The 24,536-nt window shown below is 53.5% G+C and overlaps 2 protein-coding genes and 1 long non-coding RNA gene across 8 annotated transcripts in view; 1 reads left to right on the top strand and 2 right to left on the bottom strand.

The window, feature by feature from the left end:
• The window catches only part of Tspan11 (tetraspanin 11), a 73,425-nt gene extending 64,158 nt beyond the window's left edge, over positions 1-9,267 (top strand). For both annotated transcript variants that reach the window (XM_071610328.1, XM_027951185.2), the window contains one exon: positions 4,657-9,267. In XM_071610328.1, the coding sequence (XP_071466429.1) occupies positions 4,657-4,716 (60 nt within the window). In that variant the 3' untranslated portion in view covers positions 4,717-9,267. The remainder of the gene's footprint in view (positions 1-4,656) is intronic.
• LOC114104892 (uncharacterized) lies at positions 765-13,964 on the bottom strand. The gene is made up of 3 exons (XR_003584905.2): positions 13,790-13,964; positions 2,838-2,938; positions 765-2,078 (listed from the first exon to the last, which is right to left on the bottom strand). It is a non-coding gene; the product is annotated as an uncharacterized lncRNA (long non-coding RNA).
• A 772-nt stretch (positions 13,965-14,736) lies between these two features.
• The window catches only part of Tspan9 (tetraspanin 9), a 199,838-nt gene continuing 190,038 nt past the window's right edge, over positions 14,737-24,536 (bottom strand). For all 5 annotated transcript variants that reach the window (XM_071610326.1, XM_071610325.1, XM_071610327.1 and 2 more), the window contains 6 exons: positions 21,908-22,099; positions 21,501-21,575; positions 20,212-20,313; positions 19,456-19,587; positions 19,002-19,085; positions 14,737-18,174 (listed from right to left, as the gene is read on the bottom strand). In XM_071610326.1, the coding sequence (XP_071466427.1) occupies positions 18,103-18,174; positions 19,002-19,085; positions 19,456-19,587; positions 20,212-20,313; positions 21,501-21,575; positions 21,908-22,099 (657 nt within the window). In that variant the 3' untranslated portion in view covers positions 14,737-18,102. The remainder of the gene's footprint in view (positions 18,175-19,001; positions 19,086-19,455; positions 19,588-20,211; positions 20,314-21,500; positions 21,576-21,907; positions 22,100-24,536) is intronic.

Raw genomic sequence — 24,536 nt, 5'->3', positions numbered from 1 at the left:
GCAGTTGGGGGGGCCTGCTCTATATGGATACAGACCAGGCCTGGTCTATTCCTGACCATTTCTTCATGATCCATCTGTCCAGAGAAGCCATAGCCAAAGGCACAGAAACCAGGGATGTCGAGTAGGACTGCAAATGCCTTGAGCCCAAGGTCAAGGTGGAACTTTACTGGGCAGTGCTTCACAAGCCCACTGAAGTTTCCTCCCACTCACAGCCCCCAACCTGGAAGGTTGAGAGGGAGTTTCACCTGGCCGCAGCTGTGGATCTCAACCCCTTACCCAGTGTTCCCCTCTGCAGGCCACTGAGCCTACCCGGCAGCAACCAAGCCTCAGGTTAGAGCTCCCTCTGCTGGCCAGAGGTGGGCACTAAGCTGCCCCAGTCCTCTAAGTGGGCTGAAGCCTCTTCCCCAGACCCATATCCTCCTCAGAGCCAGAGCAGACACCAGATACCTCCCACACACACTTATTATGGCACTTTAGAGACCCCCACATTTCAGGATGTCAAGCATAAGATGGTTTCACAATGTTTCCTGGTCCCCAGAACTGGAGGAAATCATGTTTGGGAGTCAGAGGGCCTGGATTCTACACATAGCTCCACCTCTTGCTATGTGACCTTGCTGTGTGACTGAACACCTGTTATATGCTCGGCAATAATTCTGGTGATTTACATGTGTGACATTCCATTCCTTCTCTGGAATATAGAATGGAGAGATTGAACATTTTTTAACCTTTATTAAGCAGCAGCATCCACTTTTTCTTTCTTTTTTTTAAACATTTATTTCCTAGGACACAATACAATGCCTTTATTTGTATGTGGTGCTGAGGATAGAACCCGGGTCCTGCCTGTGCTAGGCGAGCACTCTACCACTGAGCCACAATCCCAGCCCCAGCATCCACTTTTTAATGGAGTTTCCACATAGGACCCCACTCTCCATTAAACACAGACGGCAGAGCAGCTGTTAGGATTGACACAGGAGACAGGACTTTCGTGACAGCCACCCTCACTGCTTTCATGACCCTGAGCTACACTTGGGATTTCTGGTGCAGTTTAAAAACCACTGGTCCAATCCATCTCTCAGGAACTTTCTGACTCTAATGTGTGATTTTGGGGGGTAAGATTCCCTTCTCAGTAACCAGTTATCTTGGGATTGATGTCCTGCAGCATGCAGGAATGTTAAAGCAGATAACTTGTGAACACTCTGAAACCACACAGAAAGTTCACGGAGTGTTGCCAACCCTGACTTCAGCCAGGTATTGGGCCACGTGTGAATGTCGCCTTGCAGACCAGACACCAGGCACTTATCGGTTTAGGAGAAATTGTGACAACTGGATGAGCACGCTGGGAGAGAGAAATGAGATCAGTGTCAGCCTGGCCTTCAGCCTCAGACCATCTCTTCCTAGTTTTCCTAGTGATCTCAGGGATGGCCCAGAGTTGCCGATCAACTCTGATAATGGGCCACATCTGCAGAGAGAGCTGGTCTGTTCGTGATAAAGCCAGCAGGGAAGAAAGAGCTCCGTGGGTGGAGAAGATGGACTGAAAGGGAGTTCGAGTCCTCACATTTAAGTCTTGCCTTGCTTTGCATCCAGCCTATGACACAGAGCGGGGGCCGGTAATCTGCCTGGGTTGTCTGATGCAGATACAGCCTCGAAGGTCACTGGTAGAAATCAGGAAGACAGCCAGGATGCTAAGGTGCCAACACAAGCCACACCAAGGCCCCATGCTCTGGTTCCAGCCCCACCTTCCCAGTGGGATGAGACCTCTACAGAGACTCCAGGGTGGTGGTCGTCTGCACATCAGATCCCCTGGCAAGCTTTAAAACCCCCCAAGGCCCAGACCACACCCCAGCACAAGTAAACAAAATGGTCTGAGACTGGCCCCAAGGCCTCGGTGTGTCCGCTAAGCTCCTAGTGGTTCCTTAGTACAGACAGGTCCAGAGTGAGGACAGGTAGACTGGAAGTCAGGTGTGGGCAGCGTCAGGAGATGGGAGAAGAAGGCACTCTTCTTGGTGTCTCTAAACCACAGCAGTCATGTGAGGGAAGGAGGAGACTTTTCCCAGGTGGCTCCAGGAGACGGGCAGGAGCTGTAGGTGGAATTTACAAGGAGACAGATTGGAGACCTTTTTAACAACCGCAATTAACCCACGGTGGTCCTTGCAGAGCCCTGAGTTCTCTGGGGCTGCCGGCTGGGGCAGAGGTTGGGGCCAGCGCGGATGCTAAATGGAAGAATGCTTTTCATCAAAGACAAGGCCTGCTGGGAGGGCACCTGCTCCTCTGTCCACCCTGGCCATGTAACTTGCCATACTGCAGGCGATGTCGGACCAGGTAGGGACCATGAGGCTCTTGAGGTGCCCCCACATCATAGACTCCCAGACCAAAGAAGACCCTGCTGACTGGACCATGCCATCAGTTCTGATTGCACATTTCTAAATACCCTGCTCATGTTGTCCTGGGAGGAGTCCCATCTATGGGTATGTTTTAGTGTCCCATTGATTCAAATGTACATTTGGGGTAGAGAACCCCTAGGCCCATCTTATTCACAGAAATTGACAGAGATGGAGAAAGAACCAGGTGAGGGAACAGCATGTGCCTGGCTGGCTGGCGTTGGTGGGGGTGGTATACTAAGGGCCCAGAATAGGGGTGCTGTCTGGCCTAGGGTGCAGGAGGGTCCTAGTTTTTTGTTTTGTTTGGGTTTTTTGTTTGGCTTTTGTCATCCTGGTTTTTAAAGCGTCTTACTCTGGTCCAGTGAACAGACTGGAAGCTTTTTTACTGATGGAGTGAGATTTAAGGCTCAGAGAGAGATGGAAATGACCCCCTAGGTCACACAGCCCATTAATACTTACCCCACATAGAATGCAGCCCTCTAGCACCGCAACATTCCTCGTGATTGGATGCAGGCATGTTCCAAAGCCCCGAAAACTCGCAGGACAGCCAACATTGGGATCTAGAGGTCGTTAGAAGGAAAACCAAAAGGTCCTTTGGAAATGACCTCCCAGAATCTTCCTGGCCCTTCCTCCCAGCTCTCTAATGAGGTGCTGGCTTGGAAATGTCAAGAAGGCTGAGAGCATGATGCCTGCTTGTTAAAAATATCCTATACGTGGCCAAGTGCTCTGCCCAGGCAGCTCCCAGAAGAAAGCACTGTGCCCACGCAGGCCTGGCCCAATCTCCCCTCTGCCGTGCCAGCTCCTGCAGTCAGTTTGTCCTGTGTCTGGGAGATGCTGATGCTTGTTCAGGACCCCTTCAGTTATTATCCTTTACCTCTTTGCATGATTCGGGGTGTGAAGTGTGTGAGCGCGCGTGTGTGTGTGTGTGTGTGTGTGTGTGTGTGTGTTCGTGTACACACATCTTCGTGAGAGCATTGTTAACGCCTCTGCATGATTTGGGGTGGGTCCGTGTGCATGTATGTGTGTGCATGTCACATGTGTGTGCATGTGGACACACATTAATTAGTGTGTGGCCCACACACCTCTGCCTTACTGTGCCTGTCCTGGGAAGAACCTGGAAATCCACATCTCCTGCACAGATGTGTGTACCAGGGAACTCGGCTCGTCCATGCTCCTGGCCATGCACATCTTCATCAGCCAGTCCTTCTCCCTCTGGCTGGAGCCCTGTGGCCACCCAGGTCTGCACTGCCAAGAATTGAGGGGTGGGGGTGGAGTAGGGGAATTCAGAGCATTGTTCCTGTATATAAGGAAATCTACCTTCACCCTGTGCTATGGGACAGTCATGGGGCTATTCAGACATAACGCCCCTCTCCTGTGGACAAAGAGTCAAGATCCAACATGTCATTTTCATTATCAAAATCATGATGACCGTCACAGGGCTTCTTGGTCTGACACATCCCCATCTCCTTCTCCTTAATGCATCCTTGGTTGAGAGGAGGAGGAAGAGGGAGGAGGAGACCCCATGAAGAGCAAAGAGGAAGAGTAAAGGTCCTCTGCATTTTGGAAATGGGGAGCATGAGACCTGGGGTGGGAGGCGACTTTCCTAAGACTACGTGTGCCCCAGGCAGGGTATTGTAACCCCTTCCTTTTCGGTGAGTGCCTGCCCGCAGAGGGACTGTCAGGAAGGACTCCTAGGCCCTGGGTCTGCATCCCGAGATGATTGACAGGACACACCGGTGCTCCTCCCAAAGTCTCAGCTTCCTGGTGGCTTCTGAATATCAGCCAAAGTATGTTTGATGCTCTGGAGTCCAAGAGCAGCAGACTCGAGGTGGACTAGAGAGAAAGACACTTCAGCTCTAAGGAGGGAATGGAAATATCACCACTGAGTAGCTAATTAAATCAGGCCTCCAGAGCAGACCTGGGATCACGTGCCAGCAACATCTCCTGGGAGCACCTACTAGAGAGATGCAGGTCCTCAGGCCCTCACTCAGGCTGCTGGGGTTTTAATCTGCCAGGTAACAAGACCCCAGGTGACTCATGCCCATCAGAGTGTGAAAAACATGCTCTTGGACAGTAGTTCTCGGAGTGCGGTTCTCCCATACACACCAGTATCACCTGGGAGCAGGTGAGCAACGTGGCCCACCCCAGGCCTGCAGAGGGAGAAGGGCCCTGGGATCCCGTCATGCACTCCAGCAGAGCAGCCTGCTCAGGGCACCGCAGCCAGTGACCTCATGGGGTTCTGATTTCCCTTTGCTCTCTGCTCTCTCCCTCCTGGCAGATCTGCGGGATGATTCTCACCTGCTGCTTGCACCGGAGGCTCCAACGGCACTTTTATTAATGGTCAGCCCTGTCCCCTTCTGGCTGTCCCTCACAAGTACAAGGGCCTACATCTCCACATCCATCAGCAGGCGGGACTAGAGCCATTTACCCTGTGCCCAGGCCCGGGGAGCCCACCAAGTGCCTGGATGGTGACTCCTGCTCTTCCCACCTAGGCAGGGACCCTCAGTCCCCACCCCTTCACTTCTGAGCATTCACTGCCAGAATCCTGGGCAGGGAATGATCCTGCCAGGACACAGCCAGAGCCCCTTGCCAAGCATGGAGTGTCCAGGTCAGTAGGAAGGTGAGAGCTCTTCACTTGGTCCCCTTGTAGCTGGAACCTGGAAGGAAGGCTGGAATCTGGGTCCCTCTGGGACTCCTGCAATGCATTGGGTGCTGAGCAGCCTGCATCTGGCTCATGCCAGGGACATCCCGGTGGGGCAGTTAGGAATGGCTGCCTCCTAGTAAAACTAGCCAGTCCCTGGCCTGACTGTTCCCCACACTGTCTCATTGGAAAGCAACGTCCTCCTATCTGCATTGCTGCCTGCAGGGCTGGGAAGGGAGGCCTGAGGTGGGCCACCTGGTAGTGCTGCCAGGAAAGGAGTAAGAGCCCTGCACCCTGCCACTCCTCCTTCGTGGAAGAGATTCCCCCTGGAGACCATGGCCCCAAGCTCCAGCCTCCAGTAATATGCACATAACTCCTGTTCCAAGGCTTATTGTCAGAAAAGCCAGGTTTTCAAACTATCTGGCTGCTAACATCCGTGGATTTAAAAGCCCTCCCCAAGTGGACCAAATCAGACCTAAAAAGTCAGAGCCACAGAGAAAGGGAAGTTCTGAGGAGGGGTGCCCTGCCTGGACCCCACTTTTCCTGAGTCCCTCTCTCCCTGACCACATGGTCATCACCCTGTTCCTTCCAGGGGCCTTACTCTGCTTCCTTTTCTACTGCCCCAGAGCAGGCACAGTCCCTTCCTTTGGTTCTCTTGTGCATCAATGATTGAGTCAGGGAATTTTCAGGAAGAATTTTGCCAAATGCTAAGGGAGACCAGAAAGAAGATTCTAGAAAACATAGGGTAGAGTATGTATCAATTCCTAGACCTCCATCGGGAACCGCCCAGGGCTCCATATGACTGTTACTTGGGCAGCTCATAACATAAGAATCCCACTCCTGGTTTCCATCCTTCCAAGGTCCTACACTTCTGCCCACGTAGGGGACCCTCCTACTTCCCCAGCAAGAAGGGGTGGCACTTTGTTAACTGAAGCTGAGACCACCTTCCCTCCCACTCTATCCAGCCTTCATTCTGATGAGCACAGCTCTTGATGACCCAGGCTCATCCTGAAGAAGGAACATTCTCTTCTATACTTAGGGGTGCCCTAGGGGCCACTCACTGCTGTCATCAATGTAGTCCTGAATGGTCCAGACACTGCATCCTCAGAACAGGAAGTAGCCACGTGGACAGAGTTTAGACCAGGCTCTGGGGCACACTGCTTTCTCCACTCCAGATTCCCCAGGGGCTCCTCACAGCCTGGGCTGGTTTATCTCATCTGCCTAGATGGCTCTGGGGTTGCTGATGCAAATTCAATAAAAAGAAGACAAGCTCTCCCAGCAACCCCAGAGTGCACCACAGCCAAGAGAAGTGGTGGTTATCTTAGCTGCCCTACAACTTCCTGAGACTCATGCAGATAATCAAAACTTGTGGTGACTCCCAGGCTTGCAGAGGGAGGGTTGAGAAAGAGAGTGCTGGACTGGGACCAGTCCTTCCCGCAGAGGGGCCACAGGGTAGACGGTAGTGGGCAGGGATATTCTGTGGCCTTCTCCATCTGCCCCTGTGGGCTCCCTTAATTCTCAGGGAGATGGGGACAAAGGTGACAGGTGGGCACCATTTGCACAGTCTTGTCACTGACACAGGTCAGGAGAGCCTGACTCATCAGCCCCTAGCCCAAAAGTAAGGCCAACCTTACTGGGGACAGGATTAGCTGTGATTCCTTCCCTGGGCACCATCCTGTGCAGATGGGGGCACGACTGGTTGGAGCTGCAGAGTGGAGAACAGCCCAGAGCTTTTTGGAAACATGACCTCCTTATTCATGCCAACAGGGTCGACATGAGACAGGTTCAGAGGAAACAGAGCCCCAGAATACAGCACATTCTGCCTAAGGGCACATAACGGCTGTCGTCCAGAGCTGTAAGGTTATGATCCTTGGTCAGATGTGCCCCTCCCTCTGACAGGGATGCAGATCCATGCCTGAGATGCCTCCTCCTGTTCCTGCTTTGAGGCTGTCACAGTCTCAAGTGCCTTGGAAAGAGAGAAAAATATGCCTGCAGAAAATCATATCCTCAGTCCTAGGGGACAGGGACACAAAGTTCCTAGGGTCCCTGAAGCTTGGGTTGGCATATCCTTGCCTTGAGCAGACTAAGCACCCTGCCCTAAGCTCCCAAGGGCAACACAAAGAGCAGAGCATATCCCCAAGTCCCCGATGACTGGGGAGGGGAAGGAATGAAACCTGACCCGTGGTGAGAGTTGAGATGTTTACACCAGTTATCGTCTTTCTCCTTCTCCTCCCCTTCACTGTAGCCCTGACTCCAGGAATCCCTCTGGCATGGCTATTTGAGGAATGTTTACTGAGGGTCTCCTGTGCACTTAGAATGTGTTAGTTGCCATTAAATACATTACCTTGCAGTGACCCCAGTGAGAGGAACTAATTTCCCCATTTTGCAAATGAGACAATTAAGGCTCAGCCACGTCAGGGGCCCTGCCTGTCTGTGGTGATGGCTGTCGTCATGGACCGCCGCCAAGTGGACCCAAGGAAGGCCAGACCCCTCTGCTCAGCATCCCATAGTCCTCAGCCTCTGCAACAAGCTGTCAGCCTGGCACTCAGGTTCAAAGTGTCCTTCAGGGACATTGCCAGATAGCGGCAGCCCCAACACCCCTCCCAGGTCAGACAGAGCCATCCCTCGCAGCCCTGCACATTTGCAAGTTGGTGCAGAAGTCTGGCGTATTTCAAGGTGACAGCCAGGACCCCCTGGCAGAGAGGCTCAGGCACACTTCCATGATAAGGTTGACACCACAGTGAGAGCTGGGACTGTCCCTCTGCTCTCAGAACCCTCAAACAGGGTGGGGTGGGAATCTCATGCCCATGTGGACATCAGCATCTAGGACAGAGATGTCTCTTCCCACCCCATTCTGGGGCCTCAGATCATGTGCACCCACAGAGCCACCCTGGGCAGGGATGGGCTCTAGTGGGTGATGCTGTCCCCTCCTCTTCCATTGAGGCCCTTTTCTGCCTTCTTGCCCTCTCCCGTATTGAGCACCCATTGTTGCTGGGCTCTAGGATGGACACAGTGTCACTTTTGTCCACAGAGCCTCACTCTGTGCACAACCATAGGGATTCAGATCCAGAAGGGTTCTGTGACCCTGGGGGAGCAGGATGTGATAGGTCACTATGATTGGCCCCAGGACCCTCATGTCTGAAAATCCACTTTGGCCTTGATATCGGCAGCTCTGGGCCCCTCTTCAGGGTTTGGAGGTAAGGGGAGTGAATTGGAACAGTTACCTTCATCACCATGCAACCCACTACCAACCTTGGAAATACTCCCTAGGTACAGGGCCATGGTCAGCCTGGGGAAGGAAGGGGAGAAGAGGTGGGCCATCTGACCAACTGAGGAGGAAAGCAGTCTTTTGAGTGGCCGCTGGGTGGCGCTCATGTCTGCTGAGGATGGTACTGATCAAGCATCAAACCCAGCAATTCTCAAACTTGCTCTGGCGACATGATCACCTGGGGACTTTTCAAAACAGACTGCAGCCTCCCCAGAGTTTCTCATCAGAAGGCCTGAGGTCAACAATTTGCATTTCCAGCAAGTTCCTAGGAGGTGCTGATGCTGCTGGTCCTAAAACCACTGCTTGGGGCCATATCGTAAAGGAAGACCTACTACCTTCTTTCAGATGTCACACCCCCAGGGTTCAAAAGCCCAGCAGGCTGTCTGGCTTGAGTTCCACCTGCTGCAGCCTCGACTGTTCGCACTTGATCTGCTGGAAGAGGGTGGGATGAAGCGGCCACTGGTGTCTGTTCACAGCCAACCAGGAAAGCCCCTCTCAGCTCTGCATTCTTGCAGCCCTACCCTGATGGATCTGTGACCTTGGCCATGTTGCAGCAGTGGCCCAGGTACCTGGATCCTCTTCCTGGAGGGGGACTAGTTACATTTACCAGCCTGTTCTCCCACCACCTTCTATGTGCCTTGGGACAGCTCTGCTATATGCTCGTCAACCCCAGCCAGAGCACAGTACCCAGCTCCGTAGTATTCTAGGCCTCCCATGATCCCTGTCTCCTTCCCACCTAGGCAACCTGTCCCACACCCTGCCCTCTGCCCCGAGCAAGTGCCACTAGTAATTCTAAGCATCCCAGTGTTTGGAGGCCACTTGGGCTCCTGGAACCAGGTGGCCCATGAATGTGGGTCACCAGAATATTCTAGAAACAGAGAAGTTGCCTTAACTTACTGCTTGTAGGGAAGCTATAAGTATGCCTCTCTCCTTAGCTGATTTCATTGGAAGCCCAGCTTCATGTACTACAGGGCTTGACAATAAAGGAATTGTATTAAGGACTATGTTCTGCTGATCTGTCTTTTGCTCCTGTAAGGGAATCCCAGGCTATTGGCTCACCAAATGCACTGTGATCCTAGAGAAGCCTCCACGCTGGTCATGGCTTCCCTATTAGCAACTCACTGACCACATTTGTTAGGGTCCTGCTCACCCTGCATCCATCAGCTCTCATCATTCATTCGTCTGGAAGGACCTCTCCTGCTCACGGGTATCATTAGCTCCTGCTCTGGCTGCAAGTGAGAGCCAGGCTCAAACAAGTGTGTTTGAATTGGGTTCTGCTTAAAGTCTCCCACCTTCCATCTATTGGTGTTTTCACACCATTCCTACAAGATTTGCCTGCCTGTGTTAAGAAGCCTGCATTTGGCTTCTCCCTGCTCAGACCATACACACTCACCCTCTCTGGCTGTAGCAGGTGCAGAGTGTGGCCGGAGGTCTGGAGCACAGGGCTCCCTCTAGCTGACTTGCATCCTGGATCCCAAGCCACCTCAATCCAGCAAATCTAATAGACTTTCTCCCCTGGCACCATTTCCATCCCCAAATCTAGATTTGGAAACTTCCCCTGCCAGCTTACCTGGCAAAAAGCTGAAAGGAAGTGGATACTTTGTCTTTAATGACATAAAATACTCATTTTCTTTAATTCACTCCTCTTTCTAGAAAATTTGGTTGGTGGGGAACCCAAAGAGTATCTTGGTAATCTGGGCTCAAGGGAATCCCAAGACAGAAGAACTGGGGGAGGGGGGTGAGGCCCAGGAGGCAGCCAGGAGCCAAACTACTTGCCTGTTTGAACTTGAAGTGGGCCTGGCCACCTGCTGTGTAAGCAGATTGAGCCACCTGAGGAAGTCCCCAGGCAAGGACCCACCTTGCAGGGTAGTCTGCTTCCCTGTGTCTCTGGGGCCGCTTTGGGCAATGTTCAGTTATTCTCTGAACAACCACAACAGAGTCCTCTATGGTATGGATGTAAACAGGGAATGGCCAAGCCTAGGACATATTCATGGACCCATTGGCCTGGGACATCTGCTCACCTCTGCTATCACTGTGTGTGTGTGTACACATACACACTTGCACATACACGCACAAGCACACAAATATACCTGAGGAGGGACAAGCGCCACTCCTCCCCCTTCTCTACTGCAAACAGGCGTTGCTGCTGGTGGTTTGCAACTGCTGTCTAAACATCCCTAGCAGCCGACGAGGGCCTTGTCAAGGCAGGCAGGCAGCAGGAGGTGGTTGCTGAAGCAACACCAGGCTCCCCTTGGTGGCTGCTGCTGGCCTGTCAGCTGCCTCCACTTCCCTGAAGGTGTCAATGCCTCATGGCAGCCCCCCGGGCTGGGCTGTCTTTGCTGGGGACTTTGGATTCCACTTCTTCCCCACAACTGAAAATAGAGAGGCTGATGGGGTTGCTATGGTTTGGGGAAGTGTCCCCAGAAGACCCATATGTTAAAATCATGATTGCCAGCTTGTGGCACTACTGGGAGGTGGTGGAACCTGCAGGAGGTGGGGCCTAGTGGGAGGAAGTTAGGTCATTGGGGGCAGGCTCTTGAAGGGGATATTGGGACCCAGGCCTCTTCCTGTATCTTCTTTGCTCCCCCATTGCCATAAGGTGAGCAGCTTCCTCCACATACGCTCCAGCCATGATATACTACCTCACAACAAGCCCAAGCCATGGGGCCAACAGACTGAAACCTCTGAAACCATGAGCCAAAATAAATCTTCCTCCATAGAAGTTGACTACCCTAGGTATTTTTTTTTTATAGTTATGGAAAGCTGACTAGCCCAGGGGTGAGGAACAACTTCCATTAGACTTTCGAAATATTGAGAGTAGCTCATGAACCTCTAATTCTGTTTTAAAGAACCCCAAGCTGGGGATTAGAGATCAAATTCAGCATGTGCTCCCTGAGTAGTAAATAAAAAGGCTGAGTCCTTTCAGGGTCTCTTGCCAGAAAAAAAAGAATACATTAAGAACATACTTGGGGGGCTGAGAATTCAAATCGGGGGGGCATGGGGGTAGGAAAGGAAAGGACAGGGGCTTCCCATGTCATTAAGTGATAGAACACAGGCCACTGCTCATGTTGACTGCCTGTTGGAGGGCCCCAGCTCTGAACCTTGGGCCAGGCTAAATCCCACAACTTTGTAACCAGAGGAAAACTCTCTGGGCAACAGGAACCAGCCACAGACTACTGTGCAGCTTTCCTCCCCAAGTTTCTCTCTCTCCACTGTGCCCAGGGCCACCAAGGGAAACCCCCAGGTTCATCCCAGTGAGCTCTCAGGTCTCTAGAAGTTCCAGGTGGGCAGCTTCGAGCAGGAGAGTGTGGCTCAAGCACACCTGTGGACCATTATTATTCTTTTCGTTAGCTTAAGCAAACAATCCTCCTTCTCATAGCTGTCTTTAAACACAGCAAAACCCAGATGGCTAAATCAATAGTCTCCCAATCTTCGCTGAATGCTTTAAGAAGAGACCATCACAATGCCAATAATTTTGTGTCCAAAATGACATTTATTTGATTTGTCTTCCCTGTTGCTGCTGTGGGTTATTGAATGCTGCTGCTGAGCCAGCCCAGGGCTGAGCTGAGGCACGGGGAAGCTTGTCCACTCTGCAGTTCAATCCTCTCTCAAAACACCAAACTGCCCTTCCTAGCTTGCTCTCCCTTGTCCCTGGCTTTGGGCCTGGGCGATGATCTTCCTTGGGTTACACCTTTGGTTTGGGGATCCTGATTCCACTAACTTTTGCTGAGCACCTATACTGATCCAGGAACTGTCTGGACGCCTACACACATTCTTTTATCTTAGCCTCCCAGCAAATCTGAAAATAGCATTATCCTCATTTTGCAGATGAAAAAACCAAGACAAGTTCAGTGGCTGCTCCAAGGTTCATGTGGACACCAAATGCACAGTGGAAATAAATCTAGCTCTTCCAGTTCCCAGACTGGTGCTTCTGCCGTCCACACCATGGGACATCTCGAACGTGAAGTTCGTGCATCCAGACGGCCAAAAAGATCATTTTGGTCAGGAGGAACCTAGACGATAGTTTATGAAAGCATTTTTGGAAGCTGTGAAGCTCAATACAAACAAAAGGAGCGTTTCAGTTATGCCATGCTGGTCTCTGCCACTCTCCTGCACGTGAGCACCAATACCAGACAGTACAGTCATCTATCTATTTGGTGCAGAGAATTAGTCATCTACCTCTCCAGGGTGAGAGTGTCATGCTGGGTGAATGGCAAGGACACTCCTTCTCCCCGCAGTAAACTTCATTACCTATCAGGGCTAGCTGATTTCCCAGAGTGTCATTCAAATCCATCTCCCAGTGGTTCCATCATTTCTCACCCCAAACATTGCAGCACCCTGTCCCCTCTGCCCACTCTCCACACTGCAGCCAGTCATCTTCCTAAAGGCCAGGGCCAAGCCCATCACACCCTGGCTCACAGCTTCTCAGACAGCTCCCATTGCTCTCAGCTGGAAGTTCAAGCTCTCTGACCTGGTCTTCAAGGATGAGTTCTGGTGAGGGCTGCCCACTGCAGACACGTCCTCTCACCCTGTGCTCAGCCACCACACAGACACTCCTCCTTCCCCTCCTGCCCAGGTTAACTCCTCCATCTTCAGTTCTTAGCTTAGAGGGCACCTTCTCCAGAGGGCATCCCCCCATGCAAGTTGGGGTTGGCTCCTGTCCCCACTGGATTGCTGGCTATGGTCCAAGGTTGGGCACACATCTTCCACCACTGTATTGTCCGTGCTTGGGGGGTGCTGAGCTATTTGGCAGTCACTCATGATTCATCCTTTCTCACTTGCCTTTGCTGAGCACAGATGGAGGGAGGTTCTCCCACATCTCAAGGGAACGAAGAGGGCAAAACAGGGTTCCCCAGATGTTAGAGTCTGTAAACAAGTCAAAATAACACCTGGCATTTTGCCAGGGGAATGTTAGAGTTCGTAAACAAGTCTGGATGGCGCCTGGCAAAATGCCAGAGGGAGTGGTTTGTGAAGTAACTCCAGCGAGCCATTAAGTGTGGAGATTTCTTATTGGTTGACTGATGTATCTAGTTTATGCTAATTAAGATAAGCTGTGTGGAATGTATAAATACCGCTCCTGTCCTACAATAAACGGCTTCCACTCCTGCTGTATCAACATACACAAGTTATTCGTCACCCCCTGGTTAATTTGCCCAGCCAGCCGGGCTGCGGCACCCAGAGTCATCTTAAACCCATCTCTATGAACAGGAGAACCCAGAACCCATCCCAGAAGACTCGAGCATCACCATTAGAAGACCCAAGGAAAACAGAGGCCCGTCTGCTGCCCAGCCAGGACTCCTACCTTCCATGGCTCTGCTCAATGAACCAGGGTCTGGTGCTAGAAGGGGATTCAGTGTGTTCCACTGCCCTGTGAGCTACCAGCAGACAGCACACTGTCCCTGCTGGGATGCCCCAGCAGGTATGCCCACAACCAGGAAGGAAAAGCAAGAGCAAGAATTGACTGAGACAAAGTGGCTTCCCTCAGGTCAGATAATAGCTTACCTGCCCTCAGCCATAACCAGCTCCTGCTTTTTCGGCCCCAAAATCCTTCTCAGTCAATCTCCTGGGGAGGCTCTCGGAGACCCCATTCCAGCTGGACCCTTTGAGAGAAGGTCACTCCAGATTCAGGGAAAAGTAACCAGAGGCTTTGAAACATAACAGCTGCAAATAAGAGCTCCAAAGACTGGTGTTTGGGGACAATTCTGAAGATGTGACTATTCCCTTGAGAGAGGAGATAAGGGAGTTTGGAGCTGCCCCTCCTCCTATTGCCTTCAGACCTGAGTGCACATTCATGCCTCATCCTGCCCCCATCCCAGGGACAAGTGACACAGCAATGACCCTGGGCAAGAACTCAGAGCTGCCTCATCTGTAACTCGTCCCTGTGGTGTTGACTATGACAACTAAGGAAAGTCTGTAAACCAGAACCCCAACCACGGCAGTGGGGGCAGCCCCTCCCTGTGACCATCCTCAGACTGTGATTTCTGGGCTTTCTTGGAGAATGTCTCAGAGCTGCCCTGGAAGGGTTCTTAAGCTCTCTGCATTCCTAGAAGAGACATCAGGCTCAAAGGAACCCTGAGAATATCAGAGATGTGCTCCTCGCCCCTCACATAGGGTTGACCACTTCTGGGGAGACAGCCACTGAGATGAGGCAATGGTCTCTCAGGTAGAGGGCTCAGGCCTCATTTGGACTGACCCCTGATCTAGGCGTAGGTATCAGGTCACCCAAGGAGTCAGGATTCCTCAGGTACCCACAGAGGGGACTGAGACCCTTCCCACACCAGTGGGGAACCAGGACCCTGGGAGGGAGATGAGGTCCCCACTGGGGAAATGTCCTAGATGTCCTAAGACTGGAGTCTGAGGACTCTTTGGGCCCTTCATACCAACCAGTATAATGACTAGATCACAGTCACAGCTAGATGAACAAAATGCACCACGAAGAGACAGTCTGCTTGTGCTTTTGACGCGTTATCAATTTTTATTTAAAAACATGCTAAAAACATGGTGCTCAATAAAGCCAGGACCGGGATGAAGGGGACGCACATGTAGGGCACTGCAAGCAGAAAAGTGCATTTGAAACCAACAAGCGTGCACTCCAGGCTCTCCTGTGCTGCCCGGGGACAGCGGGCAGGGTGTGGACAGGAGGCCCACACTCCTCAGAGACACCATTCGAGGCAGGGAGGCCAGGACCCACCCTGGACCACTGCCTCACAGTGGTAGAGAAAAGGAAAATGGGAGAATGGAACACAAGAGGGGTCACTGGGCTCTGAAGGGCTGAGGGGGAAAGAAGAGACCCCAAGCACCTGGCACCCAGCTCCCATCCTGTGCCATGTCCCTGCTAGTTAGCACCTCCACCAGAGGGTGGGCAGGGGGCTGGAGAGGAGGAGACAGTCACTCCATCCATCTGTCTACTCTGTAGCCACCCAAACCTGGAGGCATGGCTACCTAGTTCCAAGTCCAACCAGAACACGTGCGAGGGGATCTGGGGTGTGTTCAGCGACCTTTCCAGGGCGAGGGCCCAAGATGCAGGCCCAGGCTGGCAGGAAGGCTGGTGGCACCGATCCAGCTCAGAGAGCGTGGCTGCGCAGGGGAGATTTGCACCCTGACACCCACCGCCAGCCACCCCAAGGCAGTTCTCAGCTGTGAGTTCACCTCCTCAGCAAGATGGCTTCAAGGAAAGGCTGAGTCTACATTAGGCATTCCCTTGAAGTCGCCTGCAAACCCTAAGGGACTTTGTGAGTCAGGTCTGTAAATTGCTTGCATCGGACCTAATTGAACTCACTCTTACTTTGGCAAGGGAGGGAATTCACTCGGCGGGATTTGGCCCCAATGAGATCATAGTAGGGAGAAATGGAGAAGACACTGAGCCACCTTCCTGGCCTTCCGGATAGTGTGGGGACCGTTCTGCAGGATGGTCAAGGGGCTCAGGAGAACACCTGCCCTTGCATGGAGACTTCCACCCCATGTAGACTCAGCAACATGAAGGAACAGGTGAGGCAAAAAGGCAGTTTGGGGACTTGTGGACAATGCTCTGTACATGGACGGATGAGGAGGGGGCTGGTGGGGTCAGTGGCGGGGAGGGACTGCGGCAAAGGCTCCAGAGCAAGAGGCCACCCTGAAGCACTCCAGAAACAAGACTGCCAGGGAGGCTAGACACCTCCTAACATACTAGGCTTTTGCTGTGGATATTAACAAAAATTAAGAATTGCATTGATAGGCATAAATGAACCCATCCCCACCACCAAAAACATATGCACCAGGTCTCACTGCGCTCCAACACTCGTTGCTGAATGTCTCTGCATTTGGGGCCCTAGAGAGGCAGCTGCTGCTCCTAACCAGAACAGGCCAGAGCAGCTCTACTCACGTTGCCTGCCCCACATGCCCAGGACCCGCCCCGCTGCGATGTCCATCAGCGCCATGCTCCTGTCTCAGGGAAGTGGTTTTCACTCTGTCCTACTTACTGAGACCACTTTGTTTTCCACTCCCACCCCCAAAACATGAATCCTGAACACACCAAAAGTCCTGCGCTCCTGGTCCCGATTTCTATGTTAGTGAAGGTGAGTGGAGGGTGACTGGTTGGCTGGTGGCCTTTTCAGCTCTGGGAACAGACAAGGCAGGTGGAGTTTGGTGAGAGATCTAGGCAATGAGCAGGGAAAGGCAGCTGCCCACACAAGGCCCCACCCAGTGACACGCCTGGCCCCTAGCGAGCCCTGAGGTGACCTTTTCAAGCTCAGTCCTGTGGATTCTTGAGTTTTTAAACTATAGACGAGCCCCAGTTCTGGCGGGGGTGCCCTGCTGTAGCTGAAAACCCGCCTGTTGGTCTCCACACCCAGGTCTGTGTGTGCCAGGACCGACTGCTCTTTTTTCCTGGGACCTCTGTGACAAGATCCCCCAGCCTCTGGGGTTTTCTGTATCTCATTTCCTTGGGATGATACAAGATGTGGTGGCCACCCACCCCTCTGCAGACAGCAACGAACCCCCGCAAGGGGATGAGGGCCCTGGGAGCCACGTGCTCCCGTCCCTCCTCCCCCGGCAGGGTAGTCAGCTGGGGTAATCTGGCAGGGACAGTCATGTGCGCCGGTTCAGCCTCCCCCTCCTGATGGGCCTGGATCCTCTGCCACCATCTGAGCAGCTGACCATGAGGACTGCTTCCCTCTCCTAAGGTAAGTGACAATGAATGTGAGCAGTTCCTGAACTAGAGGGCTGTGTCTCAGAGTCTGCGGCAGGAATGTCTGTGAAAGTAACAGGGGTTATGGGACCTGGGCATGAGTGGGAAGGGAAGCCACCCAGGCCAGCAGAGGGAGGAAGAAGGCCACACTAAAAACTGCTCACCATTGAAAAGCACAAGGCTCTGTCAGCTTTGGCCACAGTCCTGGAAAAGCCCTTCACCAGCCACCTACCCGGAGGACCCCCAGCCCACCCCACCACTGCTCTGGCCTCCCTGGCTCGGTCAGCAAATGCCACTGCCCCTGTGCAGGATGCCCTGTCATGCCCATATGATGCTCCTTTGTCTTTCCCGCCTTTCCTGGGCCCCTATTCACAGATGCCAGGCCTCAGGGGGCCGCATGCTAGCCATCCCCCCTCCTTCCTGGTACATCTCAGGCAGAGCCTGGTGCGTCCCACCCAACAGCTTCAGGAGTATCCGGGTGGAAACTGGACGGACGTCCCATCTCCCCACCCTTCCCCACCCACAGGAGAAGGAAACTCAAACCGTTAAAGAAATCAACACAGTAAAAAGTTATAAATCAGAAAAGCTAACCCTAAACTTATCTGAGAGATAATATTCCTGAATAATCATAATCAGAGTAAAATAAAATAAAAAAGTTACACTGTAAGGTATAAAAAGCCTGGGCAAGATGCTCCAGCGGGCGGCGGTCGGACCCGCCCTGGCCAGCTCTCTGGCTGGGCGGTATGGACGGCAGTGGCCTCCGCAGGGGCAGACTCTCCCCCGGGGCGGGGGGAATGCTCTGCTCCCCACCCCACCTGGGGACAAAGTGTCAGTGTGAGGAAGGGCAGCAGGTAGGAACCCATCAGTGCTGGAGACTTCCTCCTTGGCGTCCCCCAGCCCACCCTGTCGTCTTTGGCAAATCGCAGGTGCAGGAATCCAGGTGTCCAGTGCCCCAAGGTCTCTGCGCGCTGCCTCCCACTGGGCCCTCCGCCCTCTGAGAAGTCTGAGGCTGAAGTGGGTGGGCAGGGGGAGGGCAGACTAGGGAAGTGGGGCAGGGATGGCAGTCTGGAGGGCACAGGCAGGGGACGAAGTTCAGATCCTCTTCCCTGGCACAGCGTCCGGGTGGGGCTGGGTGCCCCCGCCAGCCCGCTCACGCATCATATTTTTTACCCGTCCGGTGGATGTGCTGGAACAGGGTCATGGAGAAGGCCATGCCCAAGATCTGAAAGACAAGGGGAGGGGCTTAGATGGTTGCTTCGGCAGCCCAAGATCTAGCCTCAGCCTTGGGAGCCTTGGGAACGTCACAGGGCACCCAGCACAAGTGGAACTAAACATGCATGTGCTGGGAAATGCTCTGGGGTGAAGAAAACAGCCAGCCCAGGTTACCGGGGGACACAGCACAGGGCCACACAGGTGGACTCCAGCTGAGCTGCTCAGAGCTATGCGTACAGAGCCCCACTGCCACTGCCCCCCTCCACAGATGACATGTCAGAGGCAGGTGTGAAGGCTGAAGGCATGAAGGATCCGACCCTGAATGACTCAGGAGCCAACAAGAACCACGGGGAAAGAGGGAGGTGGTGGTGATGACAGATGAAATTCACACCGAGTCGCATGCTTAGTTCTAGAACACTGGACATGAGGCCTCAGGCAGAGGTGCTTGGGACAATGTTAGTACTTGTTTGTGTCTTTTGACCTCAATCTGAAAGGGGGTAGTGACCCGGACAAGCACAGGAGGAAGAAGGGGGACAGCTGTGGCTTCCTGGTCACCACAGAGTATGCCACTGCTCAAGTCGTAAAACTGGTGGCCAGGAGACACTGTGTGTGTCTTCTCTGGCTCGAGTGCAACTAGAGAAGATCATATCGAGCGACACCAACACCAACAGCCTGGTGCCAGCAAGTGTGGAGCACCATCTTGCTCATCCCACCCGAGCTGGATGACAACTGCTGGACAGAGCTCAGCCCCGCCGTGCACCAACAGACTACTTAATGCCCCCCTCCTCGGGTCAGGTGCAGTAGAGGTGCTCCGTGGCTCCTCGGGACGCCCCTCACCTGCATAATGAGGATGCACATCCCCACAGTGCCCAGCACGTGCTTATTCTCATCAAACCACATCTTCACTTTTTCGTAGCAGCCCTGGGGAGCAAGACACAGGTGAAGGTCCCGGCATGACATGAGCTCCCCCAGCTCAGCCCCACCTCATTTTCCCTGCCAGGCCCTACCTCCTGGCCCTCGCTGACCCTCCATTCTGGTCCTCCTTCCTGTGAGCAGCCTCACCCCACCCAAGGTTCCCCCTACAAGGTACACAGCCACAGACCCCCTTCAACCCTTAACCTTGGACTCTCCCAACTGGGGGCCCAGCATGTGTGTGCGAGCGTGTACACACACCCCTGCCTTTTGACTCCACCCTGGCGTCCCCGCCCACTCCCCAGAGAGCCCATCCTTGTGCCTGTGCCCGTCATCCCCGTGCCAGGCCATGCACCACATGGCGGACTCCAGGACTCACCGTTTTCCACAGGGGCGTGGTGGCGTTTCGCCCACAGCCCTGGGAGTTCTCCATGCAGCAGCGGTCGGGAACTGTGTTCTCCCCCAGGACTGGGTACCAGTCCGTGTAGTCAGTGACCCCACAGCAGTGCATCTGCCCGGCAGGGATGGAAGGAGCTGTTAGAAGCACCCAGCCAGCCCGCCCACCCAGGCCGTCCCCTGCCTGGGCCAACCCCAACCCCTCAGAAGCAGCCGTGCTGAGGTTCAGGTCAGGAGACAAAGGGCCTTCTTCTTGCCCTTCCTTGGGCTGTGGTAGAGCCCTGGGGGAGGCAAGCAACTGTTCCAGTCCCCGGCTCACCCAACAGCACCTCCAGCTCTTTGCTTTGTGGTGCAGACCAACCATCCCAAGTTGGTGGCTCGTAAGTCCACCGGCCAGTTCTCAGGGCTTAAAGAGGGGTGTCGGCAATACTGACTTATTTTCCTCTTAGAATCAGAGCTTGTTGCCTGAGCCGAGCACAATCATGGCGGCCAGTCCTTGTGAGATAAATCCTACAGTTCACCCCAAAGCCAAGCCACTCCCAGAGCTCCCTCAGGCCTGTCCACTCCTGTGTCTGGGCCCCCTGGCCTCCGTGCTCACCTCCTCATCCCTCTTCTGCTGTATCCCATGGTATAATGCCTGCTCCATTTGTTCAGGCAAACGCCACCTGATAGGCGGCCTGAAGGCCCGGCCACCACCCCGCCTTCCGCTGGCCTTGCCTGACGCCGCCAGAGCCCTCACCTCGGCCTGGATGATGTTCCAGGCGTTCTTGAGCCCCACGTTGTTCTCGGTGTTATACAGCCGCAGCCCTTCCTTCAGGTCCTTCTTTGCATTCTCGTTCACCTGGGAGGTGAACACTGCAGGTTGGAGGGGGCCAGGATACGGCGCCCGTCCCTGACCCAGGCCAGGCCAGCCAGGACTGGGCAGGGGTGCTCCCGGGTGGGGGAGGGAAGGCAGCAGGGATGGGGGCAGGGCGCTTGGGCTTCAGTCTGCCCCAGGAGCATCGTCACCTGCCACCTCCAGCAACGCATGGCCCACAGAGCCAGCACTACCACAGGACGAGGAGAGCAGGCGGCACGCCCCCACCGCCTGCCCAGGACCACCACCCACACCAGCCACTCTGTCCTGACATCTTCCCCACACACTGCCCCACACCCTGGGCAAACAGGGTGGCCGATCAGTCAGTCGCTCTGATCTTATGTCCACCTCTCGAGCAAGTACCGTGGCCTCTCTCACCTCGGCTTTACCAGTGTTATTGGAAGAAGAATGTCAATTTTGTGAGAATTCAAGGACAAGAATTCTTATAAAGAACCAAGAACAGGGCTGACACAGAAATCTCCTCATGCTATTTCTTTTCCCTTTCACAGATGCAAAACTAAAGAGTTATTGTTTCGAATCCTAATGATGCCTGTAACTTTCTGTGTAGTTTGGGCAACTGCTTCCAGAACCCAGAAACAGATACGCACATAGTTATGGGGAGCAGATCAGCAAAAGGGCCTCGAAGCCCAAGAAACCGGCACATGGGTGACCGCTCTGCAACACCACTGAGAAGATTCTCCAAGTTGGCCACAAACCGCCCATCCTCGGAAGGTGGCTGGGGCTCACTCTGGCCATCCTTCTAATCTGAGGTGCTGTCTGAGAGCAGCGGTCTATCCTGGAAGGTCTCTGGAGATGTAGCTACTCTCTACTGTTAACCCTACTCAACCAGAGTCACCTGGAATGTGCCTCCAGTATTGGGGAGCTCACTGGAGGGAGAGGCAGTCGACGGCCACCCTGGGTAACTCGGGATTCTACTTCTTAAGACTATATACAACATCGAACTCCCCAACTGGCTCCAAACTCACCTCACCTTCCATCCAGGTCTTTCCTGGCTGCCTTTCCTAACTCTTGGGTCAATTCACTTTCTTCACAGGTAGAGTCTGTCTACACTGTCCTCTGGCCAGGGGAAGAACCCTGGCTTGTCTCAGCCCAACCCCTGGGCTGTGACAGCTATGAAATTCCGTTCACCACTCCCTTGCTGGAAGGCTTACCTTGTCCATGTAGACAAAGAAGAGGATGAGCAAAATCAACTCTGCGAGCAGGATGATCAACAGGACGATGAAAAACTGGAAAGAAAAAGTCCAGGCATGGGCACAGCATAAAGGTGATGGCCAGGGGCAGGTGCAAATGAGGGACGTGGGAAGGCAGCACCCAGGCAGGGTATCCCAGGTCTGGAAGGGGCCACCACCTCCCAGGGAAACCCAGAGAGACCACGAGTCTAAGGGGAGAGGGTCAACTAGGGGCAGGAGTGTGGTCAGGCACAGAACATTCTAGAAGCAATTTCCCTGGGCTCAGGTTGGGCACCCGTTGGCTTATGTTCTAGGCCTTGCCCCTTTCTACTGCCCAAGTTCAGGGAGACCTGGAGTTCAGAGGGCTGGGGACAGGGGGCCCAACTCACACTGAGGAGGAGGCACTTGTTTTCCTTGATGGCCCCCAGACAGCCGAGGAAGCCGGTCACCATGACAATGGTTCCTATGGCGATGACTAGGTTGGCTGCAGACAGCGAGGGGAAGCTGGGGGAGAAGGTGGCAAAGTTGCCTTGGGACACGGAGAGCCAGATGCCCACTCCAAGCAGCCCGCAGCCACAGAGCTGGAGAGAAAGGAAAAGCTCATTAGACCCACACTTGCACTCCTCTCCCTGGAAATCCAAGGGCTGCATGTCCCCAGCCCCAGCCCTGAGACACAAGACAGGTGAGAGCAGGGCCAGCAGCCAGGTCATGGTCACAGACCTAGATGAATCCCACCAATCTGTGCCTCAGCCTCCCCATTTGGTGAAGGGGATTAGACCAGATTCATGAACCTCATCAGTTCACGCTCAGGATCAAATTAAATAAGACAGAGGCAAAGCAGGCAGCAAACACATCGAAGGTCCTAGAGAGGAACAAGCATTGAGGCTATTCCACTAGATAGAAAAGAGGCCCCACCAGGGCAGAGGCCAGGAGAGGGGCGTGTGGCCAGGGGAAGCACACGTGAGGACTTGTCTCTGCACTGGAGAGAACGTCGGGGTCTGGTTTCTCAGAAGGAAAACTTGCTGCGGGTATGTCCTGCTGCCCAACCAGAAGAGCCATTTGCCACTGTTCTCAGAAGCCTGAAGAACAAATTTCCCCAGACAGAGGGAGAAAAGCTCTCATGGGGCCAGCTGAGGGGCTGCCAAAGTAGTACAGGAGGTGGGAGTTCACAGCTGCCCTTGGTACCCATCAAACTAAGCCAGCCACCAGCGTGAGGGACCCGAAAACTGACCCTCCTCCCCGCACCTCTGGGCTGCGACGGAAGCCAGCAGCTCTGCCTGGGGAAGCTTCCCTTTCATTGGCGGCAGATCTCAACATCTGCCTCATTATATGCTCCATATAGCTGATACTCCCCGCTCCCTGCACTGGCTCAGGGGACATGTACTGAGTTTGAGGAGCCAATCAATCTGTCAACCAATCTTCATTATCTACAGCATGCAGCACCCCACACCAGAAAAGCTACAGGCACTTTAGAGACCTGCCTTCCAGGGGCCTCCATTCTGGCTGGAAGGGGGTAATAAAAACACAGCATCTACCACCCTGGGGCAGTACACGCTGGTGCCAAAGAAATGCTACAGGGGTCCAGAGGAGGAGATGAACTTGGGGTAGGATAGAGGGCAAGAACATTCCACACAAGGAAAATTGTAGATGGAAAGGGCTTGGGAGTCACAGATTTTATACTCAGCTTCAGCCTGTCCTGGCTATAAGACCTTGAAAACTTCTTGATTAAAATAATATTACCCTCCTACTGGACTGTTGGGAGAATTCAAGTGAACTAAAGTATGTGAAGTGGCCAATGCCAGGCACCATTTGCTGAGAAGGAATTTACTGAGCATCTACTATGTACCAGGAACTGTACTCATAGCTGTGGCTACCTGAAGCAAACACAGACAGACCCTGTTTTCAAGTTGTTCTTGTTCAGGGAGAAACCACAGATGTGGCTGAGACAAGGTAGTTCACAATCAGGCAAAGAGGGCTCTGTCATATGCCCAGGAAAGTGAAGGGAAAGGGCAGCAGTGCCCCTGGGGGACAGCATTTCCTTCACTCTTTCAGCCCACAAACCCAAACTGGGCTCGGAGTTATTAAGTGCTGGTCCCGTCCTACACACTGGAAAGATGGCAGGAAACAGTCCCAGCACACTCTGCCTTCATGAAGAGATTCCTATGGGGACATAGATATGACACTAGCAAAGTCAGATGAGTTCTCAATGATATAAACCAGGAAGAGAAATAGTTTGAAGGTCACTGGATACAGGATGGGCAAAGAAGGATCATGGAAAAGGTGGCATGTGAGGAGCAACACCCCCCCCCCCCCAAAAAAGGGAGAGTGAGCCACAGAGACATGTGAAGAAGGAATGTTCTAGAAAGGGTACAACAAGTGCAAAGGCTGTACAGGTTGGAATGAGCCTGGCCAGCCAAGCTGCCAGTGGCTGCAACACAGTAAGTGAGGAGTAAGCACGGGAGGGGACGAAGGAGGCGGGGTGGCCCGGGGACAGATGAGACAGGATCTGGCAGGTAGGTAGATGTGGGTGTTCTCAGCGTGTTCCTGCAGCTGCAGAATGACAGCATCTGATTGATGTCTTCAGGTGACTGTGGCTGCTGTTCTGAGAAAAGACCCTGGAGGGCAAAGGGGGCAGCCAGAGAGCAATGAGGAGCTGCTGTGGGGGTGGCTAAGAGCAGGCAGTGACAACCCTGGTGGTTCTGGAGGAGCAGTGAGAAACGGTCCAGTGTGAGACAGACAGTACTGACAGGGCTTGCTGGGCCCTGAAGAATAAGCAAGACTTTGATAAGTGGGGAAACTGAAAGGGGGCCCAGGCCATGCATGGGGGAAAAAATAAGGTAAGGGATATCTCCATGTGTTACTAAATCAGAGATGGTTCAAGGAGCCATAGGAGATCAGTTAAGTAAGTTGAACAACATCCTGGGTCCCCCTCACGGTGGAGAGTGGCCCTGCATCTCTCTTACTCTGAAGCAGCCCCAGGTGGAACCAGGTCAAGGTTCCCAAGGAATGCACTTGGCT

The sequence above is a fragment of the Marmota flaviventris genome, chromosome 3 (genome assembly GCF_047511675.1).
Source record: "Marmota flaviventris isolate mMarFla1 chromosome 3, mMarFla1.hap1, whole genome shotgun sequence".
NCBI classification, from domain to species: Eukaryota; Metazoa; Chordata; class Mammalia; order Rodentia; family Sciuridae; genus Marmota; species Marmota flaviventris.
The sequence above is the reverse complement of the archived record's forward strand: the minus strand, read 5'-3'. Positions and strand labels throughout refer to the sequence as shown.